The 19,715-nt window shown below is 45.8% G+C and overlaps 1 protein-coding gene across 1 annotated transcript; it reads right to left on the minus strand.

The window, feature by feature from the left end:
* Nucleotides 1-1,728: 1,728 nt before the first annotated feature.
* On the minus strand, nt 1,729-14,280 carry LOC122899935 (cytochrome P450 4A6-like). The gene is made up of 12 exons (XM_044238170.1): nt 13,973-14,280; nt 10,588-10,729; nt 8,657-8,701; nt 8,076-8,203; nt 7,167-7,291; nt 6,645-6,799; nt 6,115-6,221; nt 5,833-6,023; nt 5,604-5,737; nt 4,648-4,712; nt 4,413-4,489; nt 1,729-1,982 (listed from the first exon to the last, which is right to left on the minus strand). Exons 1-12 carry the CDS (start codon nt 14,165-14,167, stop codon nt 1,814-1,816), a joined length of 1,533 nt encoding a protein of 510 aa, XP_044094105.1. The 5' UTR covers nt 14,168-14,280; the 3' UTR covers nt 1,729-1,813.
* Between the last annotated feature and the right edge of the window lie 5,435 nt (nt 14,281-19,715).

A 19,715-nucleotide genomic window follows, 5' to 3' on the forward strand; every position in this document is an offset into this window, starting at 1 on the left:
TGAAGAAATATTCATCATCATTAGCTGTATTTGCTTTAACTCAATGTCCAATATATGGGGTTGTTTCTCCCATAAACAGGACTCACCCATCCAGTACATAAGGGATAGAAATAGGAGCAACACCACTAATTTTTACCCCTAGTGATCTGATTAGCAAAATATGGAGAACTTATCCCTGTAACCTTGTGCTGTATTGTCCTAGTGGTCTTATATCCAAAAGTAATGGTGCTTCCAGCAGGAGACACAAGAATGACTACATGAAGATAACTCTTGGACACTTTGGTCTCCTCATGAGCCTTGGGGCTCATCCTTGTCCCCACAAGGGTTAGAGGAGCTTCCTGAGATGCAGGTGGATTCCATTCTTGGACATCAGCCCAATTCTTGGAGTGGGAACAGGGACCCTGAAGCAGTAACTGTACTGGATCTATCCTGATTACTAAGGGGGAAATTGCCAGTTTCCTTACGTAAGAAAAAATATGCTGGAAATGGAGGAAATACTTAGGCATCTCAGAGAACTACCTTGCCCTGTCATGAGAGTAAATGGGAAAATGCCACAGCCCAATTCAGGCAAGACTAGTAATGGCCCAGATCCTTTAAGAGTGAGGGTCTGTGTCATGGCACCAGGCAAAAAGCACAACCGGTTGAGGTGCTTTCACAGGGCAAAGAAAACAACTGAATGGATAGTGGAAGAAGGCTGTTATAAATGCGAAGGATGGCCATGTCATAGGTTATAGAAATAAAGAGGGTAATTATTTCTAGCATTTTCCTGCTTTGTTATGAATATGATTATGCATGTGTGCACATGGGTTTCAGAATTTTTCTTTCTTGTCTTATATCCTGCGCAGAAACCAGACATGTGGTACAAATAGTCAACCTTGTGTCATAGCATGTAGGTCACAGGATTTCAGTGAGAAGAGAGAATACCCTCCAATGACGGCTTCCTGGTTGGGGAAAAGGATCAACACACATTCAATCATATGAAGGTTAGTTGGTAGATGTGTGACTTTATTATACTTAATTTTCAGATTAAGTATGGTTTAATAAAATGTGTGAATGATAAGAGGACAAATGGTGGACTGTGATGACCAGCTTTATGTATCAATTGGATTGGCGGGAGTCCCCTTTATTCAATTAAACAAAAGTCTAGATGTTGCACTAAAATTTTCTTTTTGTTTTTCGTTTTTTGTTTTTGTTTGTTTGTTTTTTGTTTTGCACTAAAAGTTTCATGGGTACTATTAGCATTTGTAATCAATTGCATTTAAGAACAGCATCTTTCCTTGATAAATGGGGAGGCCTTATTCCCTCAGTGGATAGTCTTAAGAGCAGACTTTTAGAAGGTAGAAAATGCAAGAGAAGAGATTCTCCCTTAGAGGTTCTGTAACACCTTTGTTGTGCCAGGGAGACCCATTTCCTATTTCTGATCTCCTAAGCTACAGGATCATCAACTTGTGCTCTTTTAAGGAACCAAGCCTGTGTAATGCAGTTAAGCAACAAGGAACACACAACCAGGCAGAAAGAGATAGCAATGGGGAGAGGGCAGACAGCCTGGGGGACAGGCAGCTGATCATGACTTACATGGATAGTCAGAGCTACAGCTGGGTAGGGGAAAGGTAACAGGTAAAAAGGCAGGAATCTTGGGAAAGGGCAAGATGAAGAAGGTCAGACTTCTGATGTACAAGGGGAGGAAAGCAGGAGGCTGGCACTGGGCAGAGTGAAAGTGGGAAGTAGGCAGAAGAGAGCAGACAGGAGAGACTGACAGGAAGACATGATGGCAGGCAGGAGGCCTTGGGGCTCATCCTTGACCCCACAAGGGTTAGAGGAGCTTCCTGAGATGCAGGTGGATTCCATTCTTGGACATCAGCACAATTCTTGGAGTGGGAACAGGGACCTTGAAAGGATCTGGTGCCAGCTCAAAGCGGAGCAGGGTCAGGGCCACTGCCACCTTCATCTCGTTCATGGCAAACTGCTTCCCGATGCAGTTCCTGGGTTAGGGAGGGAAAAGGAAATGAGAAGTGGCATCAAACCCCCAGCCAGGAACAGCACTTTCAGGGCCCTCCTGTATGGGCCCAGCCCAATTCCCTTCCCTCAGGACACACACACATCTCTACGCCTACCCCACCTTGCTTGTTTCACACTCCTCCCCTTGACCTTTGACAAAGTCTACCTTCCAGGATTAGCTCTTACTCCTATCTGTGTTCTCAGTAGGCCTGAAATCCCATTTCAAGAAGGTCAGCACCTTGAGCCTCAGGGCCAAGTCAAGTGATCAGTAAAACAGTTAATTATTAAGTTGTTCACTCTGCACATGCCATTTCTGGTCTCACAATGCAGAGCAGGACAGGGCACCATAGGGGGTGGGCTGGGCCATCCTTCAGGCCCTAACCATCTGGGACGCACAGGGGTCCAGATCCTCAGAGGAAGGACAAGACAGAGGTGGGTAGGGAAGTCAGTATGGCACAGAGAATATTCTGCAGGCGCAGAGCCTTAGTGACTCTCAACCTGCTGCACCATCTGCCTCCCAGGTTGGATTGAGACTCCTGCCTCCCCCTCAGCCACTCAATCAACCAGCTGCTGTAGCCTACCAATTCTACTGCAGAAATGTCTCTGCTTGCCATCCCCCTACCTCCTCACCCAGACTTTTCTGTCTCCTGCCTTCACTTACTCTCCTGAAGCCCCAGCCAGGCTCAGAGCCTCCCATGCCCTCCATCACAGGTACAACATGTCCACATGCCTCAGCTGACATCAAAGTTCTCTTTCGTTTGTTGGCTCACTCACTTTTCACCTATTCAACTTCTTCTCTTCCCAGCTCAGCTCCAGCTGAGGAGATGCTAGAGAATGCCCTCTCTACACCTCTGACTGTTACATTGTCATGGCTAAGGGCAATGCCAGTCTGCCCTCACCCCTATCTCTGCCCACTGTGTCTCTTTATTCCAGGACCTTGACAACACCCTAACACTTAACTCAAGGACACATCACTTTCCAGAGTCAGACAGTGCCAGGAACTTGGTGCTTCCTGTAGTGGGGTCAGTTAGGAAATGAGTGAGTGAAAGAAAAGAAAGAAAAGGAAGAAAGGAAGGAAGGAAGGAAGATGTCACTTTTGAGTGGAGGCATTTATTTCTTGACTGTGAAATCCTGGAGTCAAGGGCAGTATGCCATCTCTTAACAGAGGACTTGGCACACAGAGACAGACTTAATAGGCAGTTATAAAACTGAATGATGTCTATTGAACTGAAAAAACCCCACCCTGAATGAAATAAAATATGAGTAACCATTACTTCTGAGCTAGGACCCGAGCTATCTACCCCTGTCCTGTCTCTACTGGAAGCCACATGACTTGCACCAATGTCTAGGAGGAAGGACTCAATCCCAGGGAGAAACAAATCCTGGAGCCAGTATCTGGAAGCACAATTTGCTTAAAGATATTGTGTGAAATTGGGTTCACTCTGTATGTGAAGGATTGACAGATTCCTGTATTTGGAAAATAACATTTTTCTAGGAATTGCTTACAAAGTTTCCTGCAGTTACTATTTATAGGACACTCTCAGCAGCACTGGAGGATCTCACAGCAGCCATGCTGGAATATAGTCATCCCACTGAACAGCTACTTCACGTGTGCTTTACATTTTACACACCAGATAACGTTCAAATGCCATGTATTGTGTATATATACAACAAACTGGATTTTCTCCCCAAAGCAATTTAAGGTCCTCATTTTTATGTATTTGCCCATTTGGATGACTGGACCCTAAGTGTAATATTAAGGTATATAGAGCCCAGATCATATGTAGTGTTTGGACAACTGGGAAAATTGTCAAGTGTACATGACCAGTACCATAGAGTCAATAATTCATTTGGTTGGTGAAAATAATAACACAGATAAGTTAAGTTCTTTATGAAGCCCCTAAGAGACTGTAGGAACATTTCCTGTGTATGGCTGAAATATTTGAGGCATGCAGGAAGCTGAGTACGGAAACACATGCAATGCAGTCAATGGTGCAGTGTGGAGGCAGAATGGGGAGTTGAGTAGAAAAGGCTGGTTTGACATTGTGTGTAATGAAAACTTTTGAGTCCATCCTGTCTTTGACTTTGACAACACTTGAAAATTATATGTGAGAAAAATCTAATTTTGTAAAGTCATACTCACAAAATGAAGAACTCACAAGAATACCCTGAGCTATGGAACACCCACTGATACTGAATTGTGGATGGAAATTGTGTTAGAGCAATGGGTCAAAGTCTCCATGGCATTCAGTGATTACCAACGTTCTTTGCATAGAGACACATACCTCTTTCCCAGCCTCCAACATGCCAGGATATATCTACAGAAACCCACATAAATGTAGCAAGTCACAAACATCAAGTATGTACCCCCAAAATACCTCCTGCCTCCTCCCATTCTGGTACAAGTGCCTCACCTCAATCCTCCTGAGAAGGGCAGGAAAGCATGGCTGTGTCGAGAGGAGCCCGGTGCAAACCGGGAAGGGTCAAACACCTGCAGAGGGAGCACCAGGGCCAGGACAGGTGTGGTCAAGTCCTTCCTTCCAATCATCCAAGGGACAGCATACCCAGACATGGGCCAGGAAGAGGGTTTGACCTGGAGGGGATGACCTGGAGAGGTCATCCCACCTCCTCCTCCCAAGGTCATCATACCTCTGGGTTTGGCCACACTTTTGGGTTGTGGTGAAGGGCATAAAAGGAGAGCGTCACTAAGAATCCTGTGGAGCAGAAGAGAGAAGGCTGGACATACATGCTTGTGGGGCCCAGCTGCACCCACACACAGTTTGGCAGCCACATGAGAGCCATTTCTCATCACTGTGAATGGAATGATAGTGTTGCAGGAGAGATGGGGCAGACATGGCACAACAGGTGTGCATGTGTGCACTGATTAGAAGATTAACCATGACCAGACTGAGATGCAGGAAGTAACTGGAGGCTTACTTTTTGGAGCAACTCAAGGGACAACTCACATTTATCAACTACCATCCATGACCTCTTGGAAATATCCATGAACACCTACTTCCTCACAATAACCCTCCAATGAGGGTTCCCATCCTCAATCGTTCCCATGAGGCACCTAATTCTCAGAGAGGCTGAGCATCTTGCCTCTGACCACCCAGCTAGGATGTGGCAGGGCTGGGATTCAGAGCAGAGAGGAGACAAACAGTGGCCTCTAGTCATGGCAGGGGTCTCAGATCTGGTCATCAGCTGCTCTCTGCCATCATCCTGAAGATGATGGAGACTGGACCATCTGAGCCATGATGGTGAATTCTCTGATCTTTCTCATTGGCTTAGACCCTATAAGGAAAGACCTCCTATCCCCCTGCTCTGTCTGATGGTCTCTCAGGCACTCATATCTCAAAGAATGAGAATATTAGGGCAAAACCCAAAGCCACATTTAAGGTGATGTATTTGTGATGTATTTATTTCTTGGATTAAACTCTGTGGGACTCATACCATATACCTCATCTGAACAACAAAGGAAGTATTCATTTTCTTGAGGGAGAAATGACTATGAAAGACATGCACCAACTGTCCAGAACACGTGGATTTGACTTCCCATGCATTCTTGCTAAGTGTTCATTGAGGGAGAGTGGGGAAGTTCACACCTTTGGGTAAGGAGCGTCCATCAGGGAAGGTGATGGGCTTGCTGAGCTCTCTGCCAACACATAGAACTGGTGGATAGAGTCTCAGTGCCTCCTTGATGCACATGGTGGTGTAGGGCATCTGGTCCAAGTGGTCCCTAAAACAAAGCTATCCTGAAGGGTGGGTAAGGCCCTGGCAGCCAGGGAATTCTCTACTTGAGAGGGCAGGGCCTTCCATCTCATGAGCACTCACCAGGTAATGGAGGCACCATCCCCCAGGAGGCTCTGGATCTCTTCCCGGCATTTCTGTTGATGCTCTGTGTGTGTGGCCAAAGCATAGAGGATCCAGGAGATGCCACTGGCTGTGGTGTCATGGCCCTCAAACATGAAGGTGTCCACTTCCGCACGGAGGTCCTTATCAGAAATGCTGCTCCCATTCTCCATCTGGGAAGACACGAAGAGAGGGCAGGGTTTGAGTTTGCCCCCCTCCTCCACACTTGTAGGTAAAACCTCAGGCCTTCCCTGCCACACTCACTTGGGCAAAGAGGAGGATGTCCAGGAAGTCCAAGTGCCTCTTGCTCCTGACCTTCTCCAGGTTTCCCTCCTCTTGCAGCTGAGCCTTCCTCAGCTTGATCACTCGGTCTGTCCAGAACAGTGTTCCCAGGCAGAGCTGAACGCTCTGGGTGCCCAGACACAGATACTCACAGTAGCCCCAGTCAGGGTGCCAGGTGGATCAGGAGGAGAGTGGGAGTGGGTATATTTGTTGGGGTGGGAGCTCTAGCACCAGGTGCTTGCAGGTCATCATTTTCCTCAACAGCACAGCCCAAGAGGCTCTGATTGAATGCTGCTGGCAGGGACTGTCATTCAGCCTTCACCCATGTGGTAATAGATGTAGTTTCTTGCCTAGCACCTGGCACCCTAACATCTGCAGCAGGGGAGTACTTGGGTGGGTGTTTTTCAGAGTCTGGAGGGACAGCCAGGGTCAGGACTCAGCTGAGGGTCAGGGCCAGTCCCTTTGGGATGTGCCTGATGAAGGAGGGGGGCTTCCCAGAGGGCAGATACAACCTGTGTGTTGATGGGCAAGCTGGCAGGCCCGTTGGTTCCAGCGACCTTCAGTGGTCAGCTTATAGATGATGTCTTTCCAGTAGAAAACATTGCTCATCCGGGAATACACCAGGTTGTTCAGGTCCCAAATGGCTTGAAGGTAGGACTGTGAGAACCTGAAAGGGAGGATGCAGAATGGATTGGATGGAGGGAAGCATCTGACCTGGAGTGTGGTGGGCCTGTGGGTGGAGTATTCCTCAATCAATGGGACAGGAGACCCTAAGTGTTTGTCATGTCATTCTTACATCTTTGAGACCCTCAGCCCTTTATGAGGGACTTTGGCATCCAGGTTTCTTCCTGTGACAGAGAGCAGGGTCTGTGCTTAATGAAGGCTTGGCGTGGGCTGAATCTGACTGTGGCCAGGGGCTCTCAGCAGAATGTGACTCTTTGGGCTGGTAAACATCCAAGATGTGCTAACTGCCTTTCAGATAGTCCATCCCAGTTGGTAAGAAATAGGACCTCACAACTAAGGATTTTACTGACCTATCTGCCTGTTGGTTGCCCTGGTAGCTGAAGGCACACTTCATAAGGGTGTCCAAAGTCATCAAGGAGATGTGTCCAAAGATCTCCAGAGATGAGTTCTGGCTGCGGAGTTCCTCCCATTTGTCCTGTGGTAGAGGGACACATATATCTTTTGCTACTCCTCCAGAAGGCCCATGCTGACAATGTTAGACTCCCTCTCTGCCTCTCCACATATTCTGATAAGATGCCCTCACTTTCTAAAGCAGTTGTGTTTCATCAGTGTAGAACCATATAGCCAATTTAGGGAGCAAGATTCAAGGCAAAGGAAAGATCAAGGGGCTAAGACTGGGGTTTCTAAAGAAGGGGTATCAGGGACTTCAGTTCCTCTCACTCAACAAATGTCAGCTGAGCACAGTGAGTGAGAAATAGAGTCAGGCTCAGAGGAGATGTTATGGCAAGACCCAGCTGTGGAGGGTAGAGACTTGGTCTCCATTTCACTGCACGGAATGGCTAAAATCCATCAGAGGCTTTCAGCCCTAGCCCAGAGCCCATCTGAGTAACATCATGGGATGTCCACCTTGCCACTGAAGCTGTTACTGTTCAGGCCAGCCAGGGACAGTTTGTCCTGTTGTCTAGGGGCATTGGCTACTCTTCCTGTCCAAGTCAAAGACCTGGAAGAGGGACAAGAAGAGACACTTTATCCACCATGACTGTCTCTCCTGTGGGCTGTGAGCAAAGGGTGGATGTAAACAGGTGCCCAGATACTTTCTTGTTCCATCCATCCCCAGGGGGCCCTGTCTCATAGTATGGTATAAATGTGATTCTGGGGGCCATGTCTAATGGATGTCTGAAGGACACAACTGTCTTAGAGTGGACTTTGTGAACTGTGCTGTGGGTGTGAGTGTGCAGGTGAGCAGGGGTTGAACTTACCAGCATCACTTGGACAGAGTCGGCCATGAGCCCCACATAGGGCTTCAGGATGTCATAGTGGAAGGCTGGGGTCAGCATTCTCCGGTGCTGGAACCACGTCTGCCCATTCAACAGGAGCAAACCATACCCTGGACCGCAATGAGTGTGTGTGGGGGGAAGGAACCTCTCAAGAGTTGTCTGGGGACAACTGGGGAGGAACCCAGGGTGTCAGAAGAAGGGCATCCTGGACAAGGCAGGAAAGGACAGTGCATGTCAGGAAGGGGGCTTCCCAACCCTGGTGCACAGCTGTGAGATCGAGGTTGAAACAGAGTAGCACTGGGTTAATGGAGGACTTCAATGAAAAGTTAGTCTGAGATCATTATGGAGGACTGAGAAGTGATGTGGGAGAAACTGAGCTGCAGGAGGGCTCCCCTTCCATTAGGAAGGGGTGAGGTTTTTATCTGAAGAAGAGAGAGGAAGCTCAATTCAGAGTTGAGTGGAGTGACTGTGGTGCTGGTCACCTCATATTTGACTGGGCCAAATGGATATTTGTTGGCAACCTAAGCAGAAGGTGAACTGTAGTCCTTGTTAAATATACTTACCTATCCAGGGAGCCATGAATCTGTAGGAACTATCGGACTTTGGGTCTGAAAGTAAGAAAGGCATTAGAGGAAACTGGAGGTGACCAATGAAGACAGGCTGCCCCCAGGAGTTAACTGTGGTCTAGAGCACTGTCCCCCATCCCTTCCTGATGATTGTCAGTTGGCAGTTTGTGTCAACCCACATCCCACTTGCCTTCCAACCAGGACTCTCTGTCTTTCCTGATAGTTACTATAGGCTCGGGAAAGCAGACTGAGTGTCCCACCACAGAGCCCTAGGGAGTAGGAAGTTGAATCAGTAAGATATATAGCTTCTGTCCTCAGTGCTAGTGAGAAGACAGTAGCTTGTCCAGTGGGGTTTTTGTTTGTTTGTTTTCTTACTTTTTTGGTTTTGTTTTTGTTTTATGATTTTTTTGTGGTGGCACAGTCATTCCACATGCCAGCACAGGCAACAGATCGGGGTTCCATGCAAGCCATCATCAATAGGAAATTGTCTTGAGTTCTGGGACTGCACCATTGTGGTGAAGAAAGAAAGAAAGAAGGAAAGAATAAAAGGGGAAAAGAATAAAAAGTGGAAAGGAGGGAAGGAAGGAAGGAAGGATGAAGGAGTAGAGAGGGAAGGAAGGAAAGAAGGAAGAAGGGAAGGTGTGAAGGAAGGAAGGAGAGAAAGAAAGAAAGGAAGGAGGAAAGAAAAGATATAGAGGAGGATGTGGGGTGTGACTCAGACTTGTATCTTGGTGCGCGCATGGAGAGTGCAAATGGCTATGGTTCTGCTGACTGCCTAGGCCCCACCCCTCACAGGAGCCACCACCCAGACGCTCGCTAGCTATCAGGGAGATTCAAATTAAAACCACACTGAGGTACCACCTTACACCAGTTAGAATGGCCAAAATTAGCAAGACAGGAAACAACATGTGTTGGAGAGGATGTGGAGAAAGAGGAACCCTCTTACGCTGTTGGTGGGAATGCACGTTGGTGCAGCCAATTTGGAGAACAGTGTGGAGATTCCTTAAGAAATTAAAAATAGACCTTCCCTATGACCCTGAAATTGCACTACTGGGTATTTACCCCAAAGATACAGATGTTGTGAAAAGAAGGACTGTCTATACCCCAGTGTTCATAATAGCAATGGCCATGGTTGCCAAACTGTGGAAAGAACCAAGATGCCCTTCAACGAATGAATGGATAAGGAAGATGTGGTCCATATACACTATGGAGTATTATTCCATTAGAAAGGATGAATACCCAACTTTCGTGTCAACATGGACGAGACTGGAAGAGATTATGCTGAGTGAAATAAGTCAAGCAGAGAGAATCAACTATCATACGGTTTCACTTATTTGTGGAGCATAAGAAATAACACAGAGGAAGGAAATGGGGAGATGGAGAGGAGAAGGGAGTTGAGGGAAATTGGAGGAGGAGATGAACCACGAGAGACTATGGACTCTGAAAAACAATCTGAGGGTTTTGAAGGGGTGGGGGTGGGAGGTTGCGGGAGCCTGGTGGTGGGTATTATGGAGGGCACGTATGGCATGGAGCTCTGGGTGTGGTGCATAAACAGTGAATTCTGTTACACTGAAAAGAAATTAAATTAAATTAAAAAAATAAAGAAAGAAATAGAGGAGGAAAGAGAGGAAAGAAAGGAAGGAAGAAGAAAGATAGAAGGAGAGAGCGGGAGGGAGGGACGGGGAGAGAGGGAGGGAGGAAGGAAGGAAGGAAAAAGAAAGCAAAAGAGGTAATTCTTTATGTGTGTTTAAACTTTCAAATTGAGTAACTGTATTTGGGTTTCTGCTGGCTCTTGGGCTTGAGGAATGACAGGTAGAGGATCAGATATTTATGACTGAGCCAGCAGTCTTTCCTGAAATGTCACAGTACCCCAGGAATGTATCCAAGCGGGAAGAACCCCTCCAACAGACAAGTGGGTTTACACTCACCAGATCTCCCCAGGATCACCTTCATGTAGTCTGGGTCATAGACTACCAGGCTAACCTCGCTCCCCCATAGCCAGCGAGGACTGGCACATGGATATTTCTCTGCCCTTTTCTGAAGCTCTTGTAGTTCCTGACCCTTTTGGAACTGTAACCAAGGGAAAGACAAATCAATAAAACCTTCCTTCCTCTTTAGGTCCAGTGCTTAGAGAGGTGGTGGAGGGTAGGATGGCCACATGGAGATAGTTCTGGATATCAGCAGTGATTAGGAGTTTGGAAATGTTTCTGATGAGCAAGGCTCTGATAGGAATTCCAGATTCATGGAACTTGTGTTCTAGTGGGAGTAGAGGTGGGAAAGTCAATCAGGCCCTATACTGAGAAGTATTGTCCAATGACTTAAGGAGGCTTCTTTGTGCTCCCAGGTCATGTCCACCGCTGCGGCTGCCCTTCTCCTTGGATCCGGTGCAGGGACTGCATTGTGGGAGACTCTTAGCATGAAGCTGTGTTACCTCATCCTCCAGGGTCCCTAAAACCTGTGCAGTAGGGCCCTCTGGGGATCCTGTTTCAGCACAGCTGTGTGCCTCCTTTCTGATTGCTTGCTCTCCAAGCCAGCTGGCTTCCAGAAACTCCTGCTCCTGGGTTGTGTCAGTAGTTCCTCTGGGGAGACCAAGGAGCTAGATGGTGTTCTGCCTGGCTCTTCCTCTCTCTGAGTCACTCTGACACCCACTGGTCTGTCAACTTTCCAGACAACTGCTTAGGACAGCCATCTCTTCCTGAGCAGGTGTGATCAGGGCCAGCTGAGACTCTTATAGAGGAGATGGTGCCCATAGTTTCAGTGGCAGTAACTGTGTAGACTGATACTCAGTGTCTACTGGCTTTTAGGCTGTGGCCACTCACACAGTCCATGACAGCTGTTTCACCTGCCTCCTCCTGGGAACTGGGGTCACAAAAAATGTCTCCAAGTGAGATACCATGACAGTGGGCAGAAAATAAAGGGTCAGCACAGGCGATCAATTGTCAGGTGCTGTGGGCTGTGCTGACCTGTGGCGGGAGGATCTGGGAAAGATGAGGCTGTTGGGTCGTGGATTCCCATACAGGAGTTCCCCTTTCATGGTTCCTGACTGATTTCAGCCCTATTTAGTGCAGCAGGTTTGGTATTCTATAAACATGCTTGTCCTTTATAGGCATTACCATTATATTTAATTTTTATAATTAGAGTATAACTGTGACCTTTGGTGTGTGCCAGGTGACATTTGAAGATTAGTATAACTCACACAAGACTATAATAATCATCACCCCCAGTTTACAGATGAGGAAACAGAAGGATAGAGCAAGCATTTGAAGTATGTGGCAGAGCTAGGGTAGAATCCAGGTAGCTTGGCTGAGAGGCAATATGCTTCCCTGTCTCACTTATCAGTTGTCACCTGGCCTGAAAGATTAGCTTTAACCTACTGCATATGGCAATCTAATTCTTGACTTAGCCAATAACAGAGGTACCGAATAAATGAAGTCTCAGATATGTAGGAGGAAGAAAAATCTGGCTGCAATATATTAGGCCAGCAGAAGCTGAGAGCTGATTGGGCACTGGGGGTAATAGGAGTTATGGAAGTAGAACTGGCGTGCTTACAGAGTCTCCACACCATCCGTGTAATGGGAGTCAGTGGAGGAAATTTTAGTGGTTGCTTAGGTCAAATCCTAGCTCAGAAAGGTGACAACTGCATCTAGCAAAAGGTCTCAATTTCTCCAAATGAACAATCTGTAGTCATTAATGCAACAATTTGCATGAAGAAACTGGCCTATGACTGTCTCCCTGTGGCTGATGTGAAGTTTCTGTCTTTGGTTCCATTTAGCTGAAATTGCTTGGCCTCCTCAGCAACATCCCTAGGCTAGGCTTGTTCAATCCACACACCACAAGACAGCCCCTCCTCACATGCCCCCACTTACTGATTCCCCTGCTGAAGGACCAGTACTGACAGAGCTGGAGAGCAATTACCATCTCCATCTAGCTGCAAGCTGCTCCTTCCTCTGTCATTCCACAACCTGTCCAGGCATCCCTTGGGGTCAGCTCTGTGCTGGTAACTGGGTACTGGAAGGGGGTGACATCCTTAGCCCAAGGAGCCCACGGTACTGTGGTTGGGGAAGGAGAACTAGGAGGTAAACAGATTCTTTTAATGGTGCAACTCAATGTCAATACTCTTTATCTGCCCCATCCTGGAAAACTTCTCTCTCATAGTGCCAGTAACTTGTCAGGGTTTTAACACTGAAATCACCAGTCTGGAACATCTCATAGTCTCAGGCAAACCAAGATGGTTGGTTCCTTGCACTGGACATGACGCCCCAATCTGGCAGGTGAGCCTATTTTCCAGGGACCTGATGCCTGATTCCTGACTATGGTCTCCATAAGCTGTGAACGCCTCTGCTGTCTGTGTTCCCAAGCAGCTCAGGGCTAGGCTTCGAGGATGGGATTGAGTGGCCAAGGCAGGGAAGGATCAGGAAGGGTGTTCTGAGAGAGGAGCTGGGGCTCCTCAGCTAGGAGGGGGAAGACTCGGGAAGGAACAGCCATCATCCTTAAGGTGCAGTGTAACTGTCTCTCAAAACAACATAGTGCTTAAAATATAACCCATGAAAAATTGAACTAGCCTGGCAAGCATGCTTAAATGTTACCTTAAGAAGAACATGCATTAGCAACAGGTCTCTGGGGGAGAGGATGATTTACGTCTTGGAAGCCAGGCAGCCAGGAATGCCTGGTCCCGCTTAGGGTGGAACACCGCCTGCTTCATTTTTGGATGTTACTCCCCTGCCTCAGAGACAGCCTGCCATTAATCGGTTATCAAGAAAATCCCCTTAAATCTGCTTGTTCAATTATAAGTTCTATACTGCTTAACCATATATATCCTACTCTCCTTGCTTATCTATAAGATTTGTAAAAATTTATAACTCCTATTCTTTCTTATTTATCTACAAAGCCTATGGTTAATGTACAACCCTCTTCTGCTCCTTTGTTAGTTGTTACCTTGTTTCTAATAAATACGGGATTGAGGAGTTGTTTGGGGCGACAGTCTTCTCTACTGTCAACCCCTGCTCCCTTTCTCTTGCAGCTGATTTATTTTTGCCACATTCTCTGGTGCACACTCAGGACTGCATTACAGCCTGCAGATCTACTTAAGGAAAGAGGGTGAGACCAGCCTGAGGGCACCAGCAAAGGCTTCTTTCCAGAAGGGAGCTCCTGGGAGTGGAATGAGGAGCCAAAATCTGAGAAGTAAGCTGGGTGTTCCCCCAAGGCACATGTACTAGTCACACAAGAAGCCTAAGTGGCATGCATCTGCTGACCAGGATGATGCTGCAAAGCCCTGGATGCCCAGACTTCCCACTCCTCTCCAGCCTCTCTTACCTCATGCATGTGCCCGAGGAGCCAGTGGGAAGGAGGGGACGGGAACTCCTGGACGGCTCTGAGCAGCCACCGCCTGTGCAGGTACAGTTGTGCTGCCTTGAGCAGCAGCAGAACCAGGCCTAGCACGGAGGCCACTTGCAGGAGCCCAGAGAGACTGCCCAGGGCTCTGGTGACACTCAGCACAGAGGCACTCATGGTGCTGGTGCTGCTGGATCACTGACTCTCCCTGACTGTTGGGGACCTCCCCTGAGAATCGCAGCCCAGACAGTCAGGGGAGGATTGCCCTGCCCACCTGGAGGGAGGGTGAAGGGTGAGGGCAGGGCTTAGACTGGACTTCTAGAGTTCGTTAACTGTGAATATGTTAATGGGAAACTGTGGGAGGAAAGCTTTCTCAGCAGACAGAGATAATGGCTGGGCACATTCCCACTTTCTCCTCTCCCTGTTATTCAACACTCTGTGCCAGGCAGGCGCTGTATGCTGGGACACAGCTGCCAGCAAACATGAATCCTGCCAGCAGACATGAATCCTGACTGCAAAAACTTCACAGTCTAGCTTACCAAATGTTCAGGAAGTGGGTTTGGTTTGATTATTATCCCATTTCTGAGAGGAAAACACTTACAGAGAGCTTAAGTGATGTGACCAGGGGAAAACCACCATTGAGAGTGTTAGCTGGGATTAGAGCCCGGGTTTCCAAACTGTTTGCCTCAGCTGCCTCTGCATTGTTCTCCACACTTGTCATACTCCACGATTCAGTGATGTGGGCTGACTGTGCCTGCAGGCAGAGCCCTGGCCTCACACTCAGGAGGCCCAGTGCAGGGCTCGCTCATGACATATAAAGCCGGCCAGTTATATTCTCTGAGCCTCAGGTTCTCCTTCTCTAAGAGGATAATCATCCCTTTCCCAAGGTCCTCCCAGGAATACTCATTTGGTCATGCATTTACTCACTCATGCACTCAGCAAATGTTTCCTGAGCTCACAGTCTGGGAGGTAAAGGCGGAGAACTAACATAGTAAGGGAAAACATGATAAGGCCTGTACTGAAAGAATGCTGGTGGGCCCACCCGGGAAAGAGACAACTAATAACAAGAATGGGAGCCTGAAGTGTGAATAAGAATTCACCAGGTGAAGAGTGCTAGGGAGAGGGAAGGGCACTGCCGAATCATGGAGAGCATATGAAAGTGCATCTGAGGAAGACAAGTAGGTCTCTCAGCTTCAATTTATTCCTGATTCTCTTTACCCAAATTGACTCCAAGCCCATAACTCTGAAAGCAAAACAAGATGTTTTTGTCAGGAGTTCTTTGGAAGGCAGCTTTTCCTCCTGCCCTGTTCCTCACCATCTACCTTGTTATTCCTACACCCTCTCCTGTGGCCAACCTTGTGACAGGAGAGTCATTACACAACCCATGGGGCCATAGGTCTCTCCATTTCCCCCTAAGTCCTGGGTTTCTGTCCAAACCCAAGTGTGTGTAACCTCATTACCCATGCCTCTCAACTTTCCTCCATTTCTATGGTTGCTTTCTGTCCATCTCTGGCCCAGACCCAGGTACTCTGGTGCCTGACTGCTTCCCTTGCTTGGCTCAGTATGAGCTTTGCACTTAGCCTATGAGGGGCAATTGTGGAGAGAGCTTAAAAGTGGGACAGCCTAGCAATTCTGGATGTAACTCTGGGTTTCACTCCCTGAGTCCTCGGTTTCCTCTACAGAACTGGGTGCATAGTGTTTGTTAAGAGGTAGCATTTCATGAGCGTTTACTATATTCTAGACACTGAGCATGGAACTTTATGTGTTTTCCCTGCAACAATCCTGTAAGACAGATTTTTAAAAACCCTTAAGTGTCAGCATGGAAAGATACTCCTCAGGGGCAGGGGAGCAAGTCCACACTGAGATGGGTCCTTTAAGATTTGATTCATTTGCTTTGTTTCTAAAGATTTTATTTATTTATTTTTTTGAAAGAGAGATTGACAGAGAGAGAATGCATGAGCAGAGGTGTGGTGGTGTAGGGGAGAAGCAGAGGCAGAGGGAAAAGTAGACACCGGGTGAGAGGGAGACTGATACAGGGCTTGATTCCAGAATCCTTGGATCATGACCTGAGCCAAAGGCAGTCCCTTAATCTACTGACCTACCCAGGAACCCTAGGATTTGGAGTTTTGACCCTTAATTCTATGACCACCCCATCCTTGACAAAGCAAGAAAGCATATCCAAAGGAAGAAAGACAGTCTCTTCCATAAATGGTCTCAACGAAGGTAACTTGGGCAGCCGCATGCAGAAGAATGAAACTGGACCACTTCCTCATACCATAATACCATAATAAACTTATAATGGATGAAAGATCTAAATGTGAGCTAGGAATTTATCAAAACTGTAGAGAAGAACAAAGGGAGCAACATTTTGATCTCACAACAATGTCTTCCTAGACACGTCTTTAAAGGCAAGGGAAACAAAAGGAAAAATGAACTCTTGGGACTTCATTGGGATAAAAAGTTTTTGCACAGCAAAGGAAACAACAAAACTAAAATGCAAAAGATGGAATGAGAGAAATTATTCATAAAGGACCTATCAGATAAAAGACTATTCTCCAAAATCTATAAAGTACTCATCAAAGTCAACATCCCAAAAAACAAGAAATCCAGTCAAGAAATGAGCAGAAGACGTGTGGAGACATTCCAAAAAAGGCATAAAAATGACAAAGAGACTCAAGAAAAGATGCTCAACATCACTCTTCATTAGGGATACACAAATCAAAACCACAATGAGATACCACCTCACACCAGTCAGAATGGCTATAATTAACAACTCAGGAAACAAAAGATATTGGCAAGGATGCAGAGAAAGGGAATCCCTCTTACACTATTGGTGGGAATGCAGTACAGCCACTCTGGAAAAAAGTTGGAGGTTCCTCAAGAAGTTAAAAATAGAGCCACCCTTTACTAGGTATTTAGTCAAAGGATAGTGATTTGAAGTTATAGTGATTTGAAGGGCACATGTACCCCAATGTTTATAGCAACATGTCCACAATAGTGGATCAACAGATGAGTGGATAAAGAAAAAAATATATATATATAATATGTGTATAATGGAATATTACTCATACATCAAAAAGAAATGAAATAGTGCCATTTCAATGGCGTGGGTGGAACTATTATACTAAGCAAAATAAGTAAGTCAGAGAAAGACAAACACTGTGTGATTTCCCTCACATGTGGTGAAGGAAAGGAAAATAAGATAAAAACAGAGAGGGAGACAAACCATAAGAGACTCTTAAGTATAGAGAACAAACTGCTTGAGGGCAGGTGGGTGGGAAGTTGGGGTAATTGGGTGATGGGCATTAAGGAGGACCTTGATGTAATGAGCCCTGGGTGTCATATATAAGAATGATTCACTAATTTTACCCTTGAAATTCATAATACATATAAGTTAAATAAATTGAATTTAAAAAAATTTAAAAACAAACCATAACAAAAACCAAAAACAAAGAAAAAAGAAGCAAGAAAACAAAGAAAATAAGTCACATGGGGAAGGAAAATAAATGGAGTTTTGAATCCCAGCCACATGTCAGAGATTAAATGCAGAACACTGGAGCCCAGTGTGCCAACAGTCCTGCACATAAAAGGGGTGAGGGCAGGGATCTGATGGAGGCCTAGGACACAAAATGGATATTATTCGCTTTTCTATGAGGGCTTCCTGAACAGTGGTGGGAAAGGGATACCCTCCCCCAGATTAGAAGGTGGGGTGGCACCACTTTCCCCCTTGTCACCAACAGGGTTAGACTTCAGTGAGTAACAGAGCACCCCAAGTGTTGGCTGGAGATGCTTACACCCAACCATGCTACCCTGCTCCTGTGAGGGGCATCTTTACTAGGGCAGGTCTGACTGTGAGCCAGTAGAGTGGGTCTCTCCCACAGAAGATGAACACAGTCCCCATGCATGTACCAAGTCTGCTAACCATAGAGTGCTCCAAAGAGTCAGTACAGTTCTGGTGGAAATAGGACCAGGCATTCTTTCTTTCTATTATTTTCATTTTTTTGGTCTTTTTTTCCCTTTGGAATCAGGCTTATAATATTTATTTTTGTTTTTGTTGTTGTTTCCTTTAATCTTTTTTTTTTTTTGATCAGTCTCTTTCTTCTTCTTCTTCTTCTTCTTTTTCTTATTCTTGGAAACAGGCTTATAGGTTTCATTTGTTTGGTTATTTGTTTTCAAAGAATTCAAAATGACGATTATCAAGGAGCTAGTTGGGCTTGAAAAAACCGTGAATGATACTACAGAATCCCTTTCTGAAGATATAAAATCCCTTTCTGGAGAAATAAAAGAACTAAAATCTAACCAAGTTGAAATTAAAGAAAAGCTACTAATGAGGTGCAATAAAAAATGGAGGCTCTTACTGCTAGGATTAATGAGGCAGAAGAGAGAATTAGTGATATAGAAGAACAAATGATGGAGAAAAAAGAAGCTGAGAAAAAGAGAGATAAGAAACTACTGGACCATGAGGGGAAAATTCAAGAGAGAAGTGATACCATGAGATGAAACAATATCAGAATAATTTGGATCCCAAGAGAAAAAGAAAGTGAGAGAGGGGCAGAAGGTATATTGGACCAAATTATAGCAAAGAATTTCTCCAATTTGGCCAAGGGAACAAGCATCAAAATCCAGGAAGCATAGAGATCCCTCCTCAAAATCAATAAAAGTAGGTCCATACACTCTCATCGAATAGTAAAACTTACAAGTCTCAGTGACAGAGCTCAGGATAAGGAGTCTGTAACATACAACAGTAGAAATATTAAGTTGGCAGAAAACCTATCCACAGAGACCTGGCAGGCCAGAAAGGACTGGCATGATATATTCAGAGCATTAAACGAGAAAAATATGCTGCCCAAAATGGTATATCCAGCTAGGCTGTCACTGCAAACAGGAGATATAAAAAGCATCCAGGACAAACAAAAACTAAAAGAATTTGCAAACACCAAAAGAGACCTACAGGAAATTTTAAAAGGGGTCCTCTAAGCAGAGAGAGAGCCTAGAGGTAACAGACCAGAAAGGAACAGAGACAATTTACAGTAACAGTCACCTTACAGGAAGTACAATGTCACTAAATTCATGTCTTTCAATAGCTACTCTGAATGTAAATATTTCTTTCTTTTTTTATTTTTAAGTTAACATATAATGGATTATTTGCTTCAGGGGTACAGGGCTGTGAATGCCCCAGTCAAAAGACACAGGGTATCAGAATGGATAAAAAAACAAGACTCATCAATATGCTGTCTGCGAGAAACTCATTTTAGAACCAGAGACACCTCCGGATTTAAAGTGAGGGGGTGGAAAACAATTTACCATGTTAATGAACATCAAAAGAAAGCTGGGGTGGCAATTCTTACATCAGACAAATTAGATTATACGCCAAAGACTAAAATGATAGATGAGGAAGGAGGCTACATCATGGTTCATCCAACAAGAAGATCTAACAATTTTAGATATCTATGCCCCTAACATGGGAGCAGCCAATTATATAAACCAATGAATAACAATATCAAAGAAACACATCGGCAATAATACAGTAAGAGTAGGGGACTTTAACACCGTCCCCTCACTGAAAAGTTCAGATCATCTAAGCAAAAGATCCACAAGGAAATAAGGGTTTTAAATGATACAGTGGACCAGATGGACATCCCAGATATATACAGAACATTCCATCCCAAAGCAACGGAATACACATTCTTCTCTAATGCCCATGGAACATTCTCCAGAATAGATC

The sequence above is a fragment of the Neovison vison genome, chromosome 2 (assembly GCF_020171115.1).
Source record: "Neovison vison isolate M4711 chromosome 2, ASM_NN_V1, whole genome shotgun sequence".
Taxonomy (NCBI): domain Eukaryota; kingdom Metazoa; phylum Chordata; class Mammalia; order Carnivora; family Mustelidae; genus Neogale; species Neogale vison.

Bases quoted from the DNA above. Each gene is read 5' to 3' on its own strand.
- LOC122899935 (XM_044238170.1), bottom strand. From the start codon at position 14,167: ATGAGTGCCTCTGTGCTGAGTGTCACCAGAGCCCTGGGCAGTCTCTCT. The intron at 4,713-5,603 runs GTGTGAACTTCC...TCTGCTCCACAG, and splicing joins TGGACGCTCCTTACCCAAAG to GATTCTTAGTGACGCTCTCC. The intron at 4,490-4,647 runs GTATGATGACCT...CTCCCTCTGCAG, and splicing joins AAGTGTGGCCAAACCCAGAG to GTGTTTGACCCTTCCCGGTT.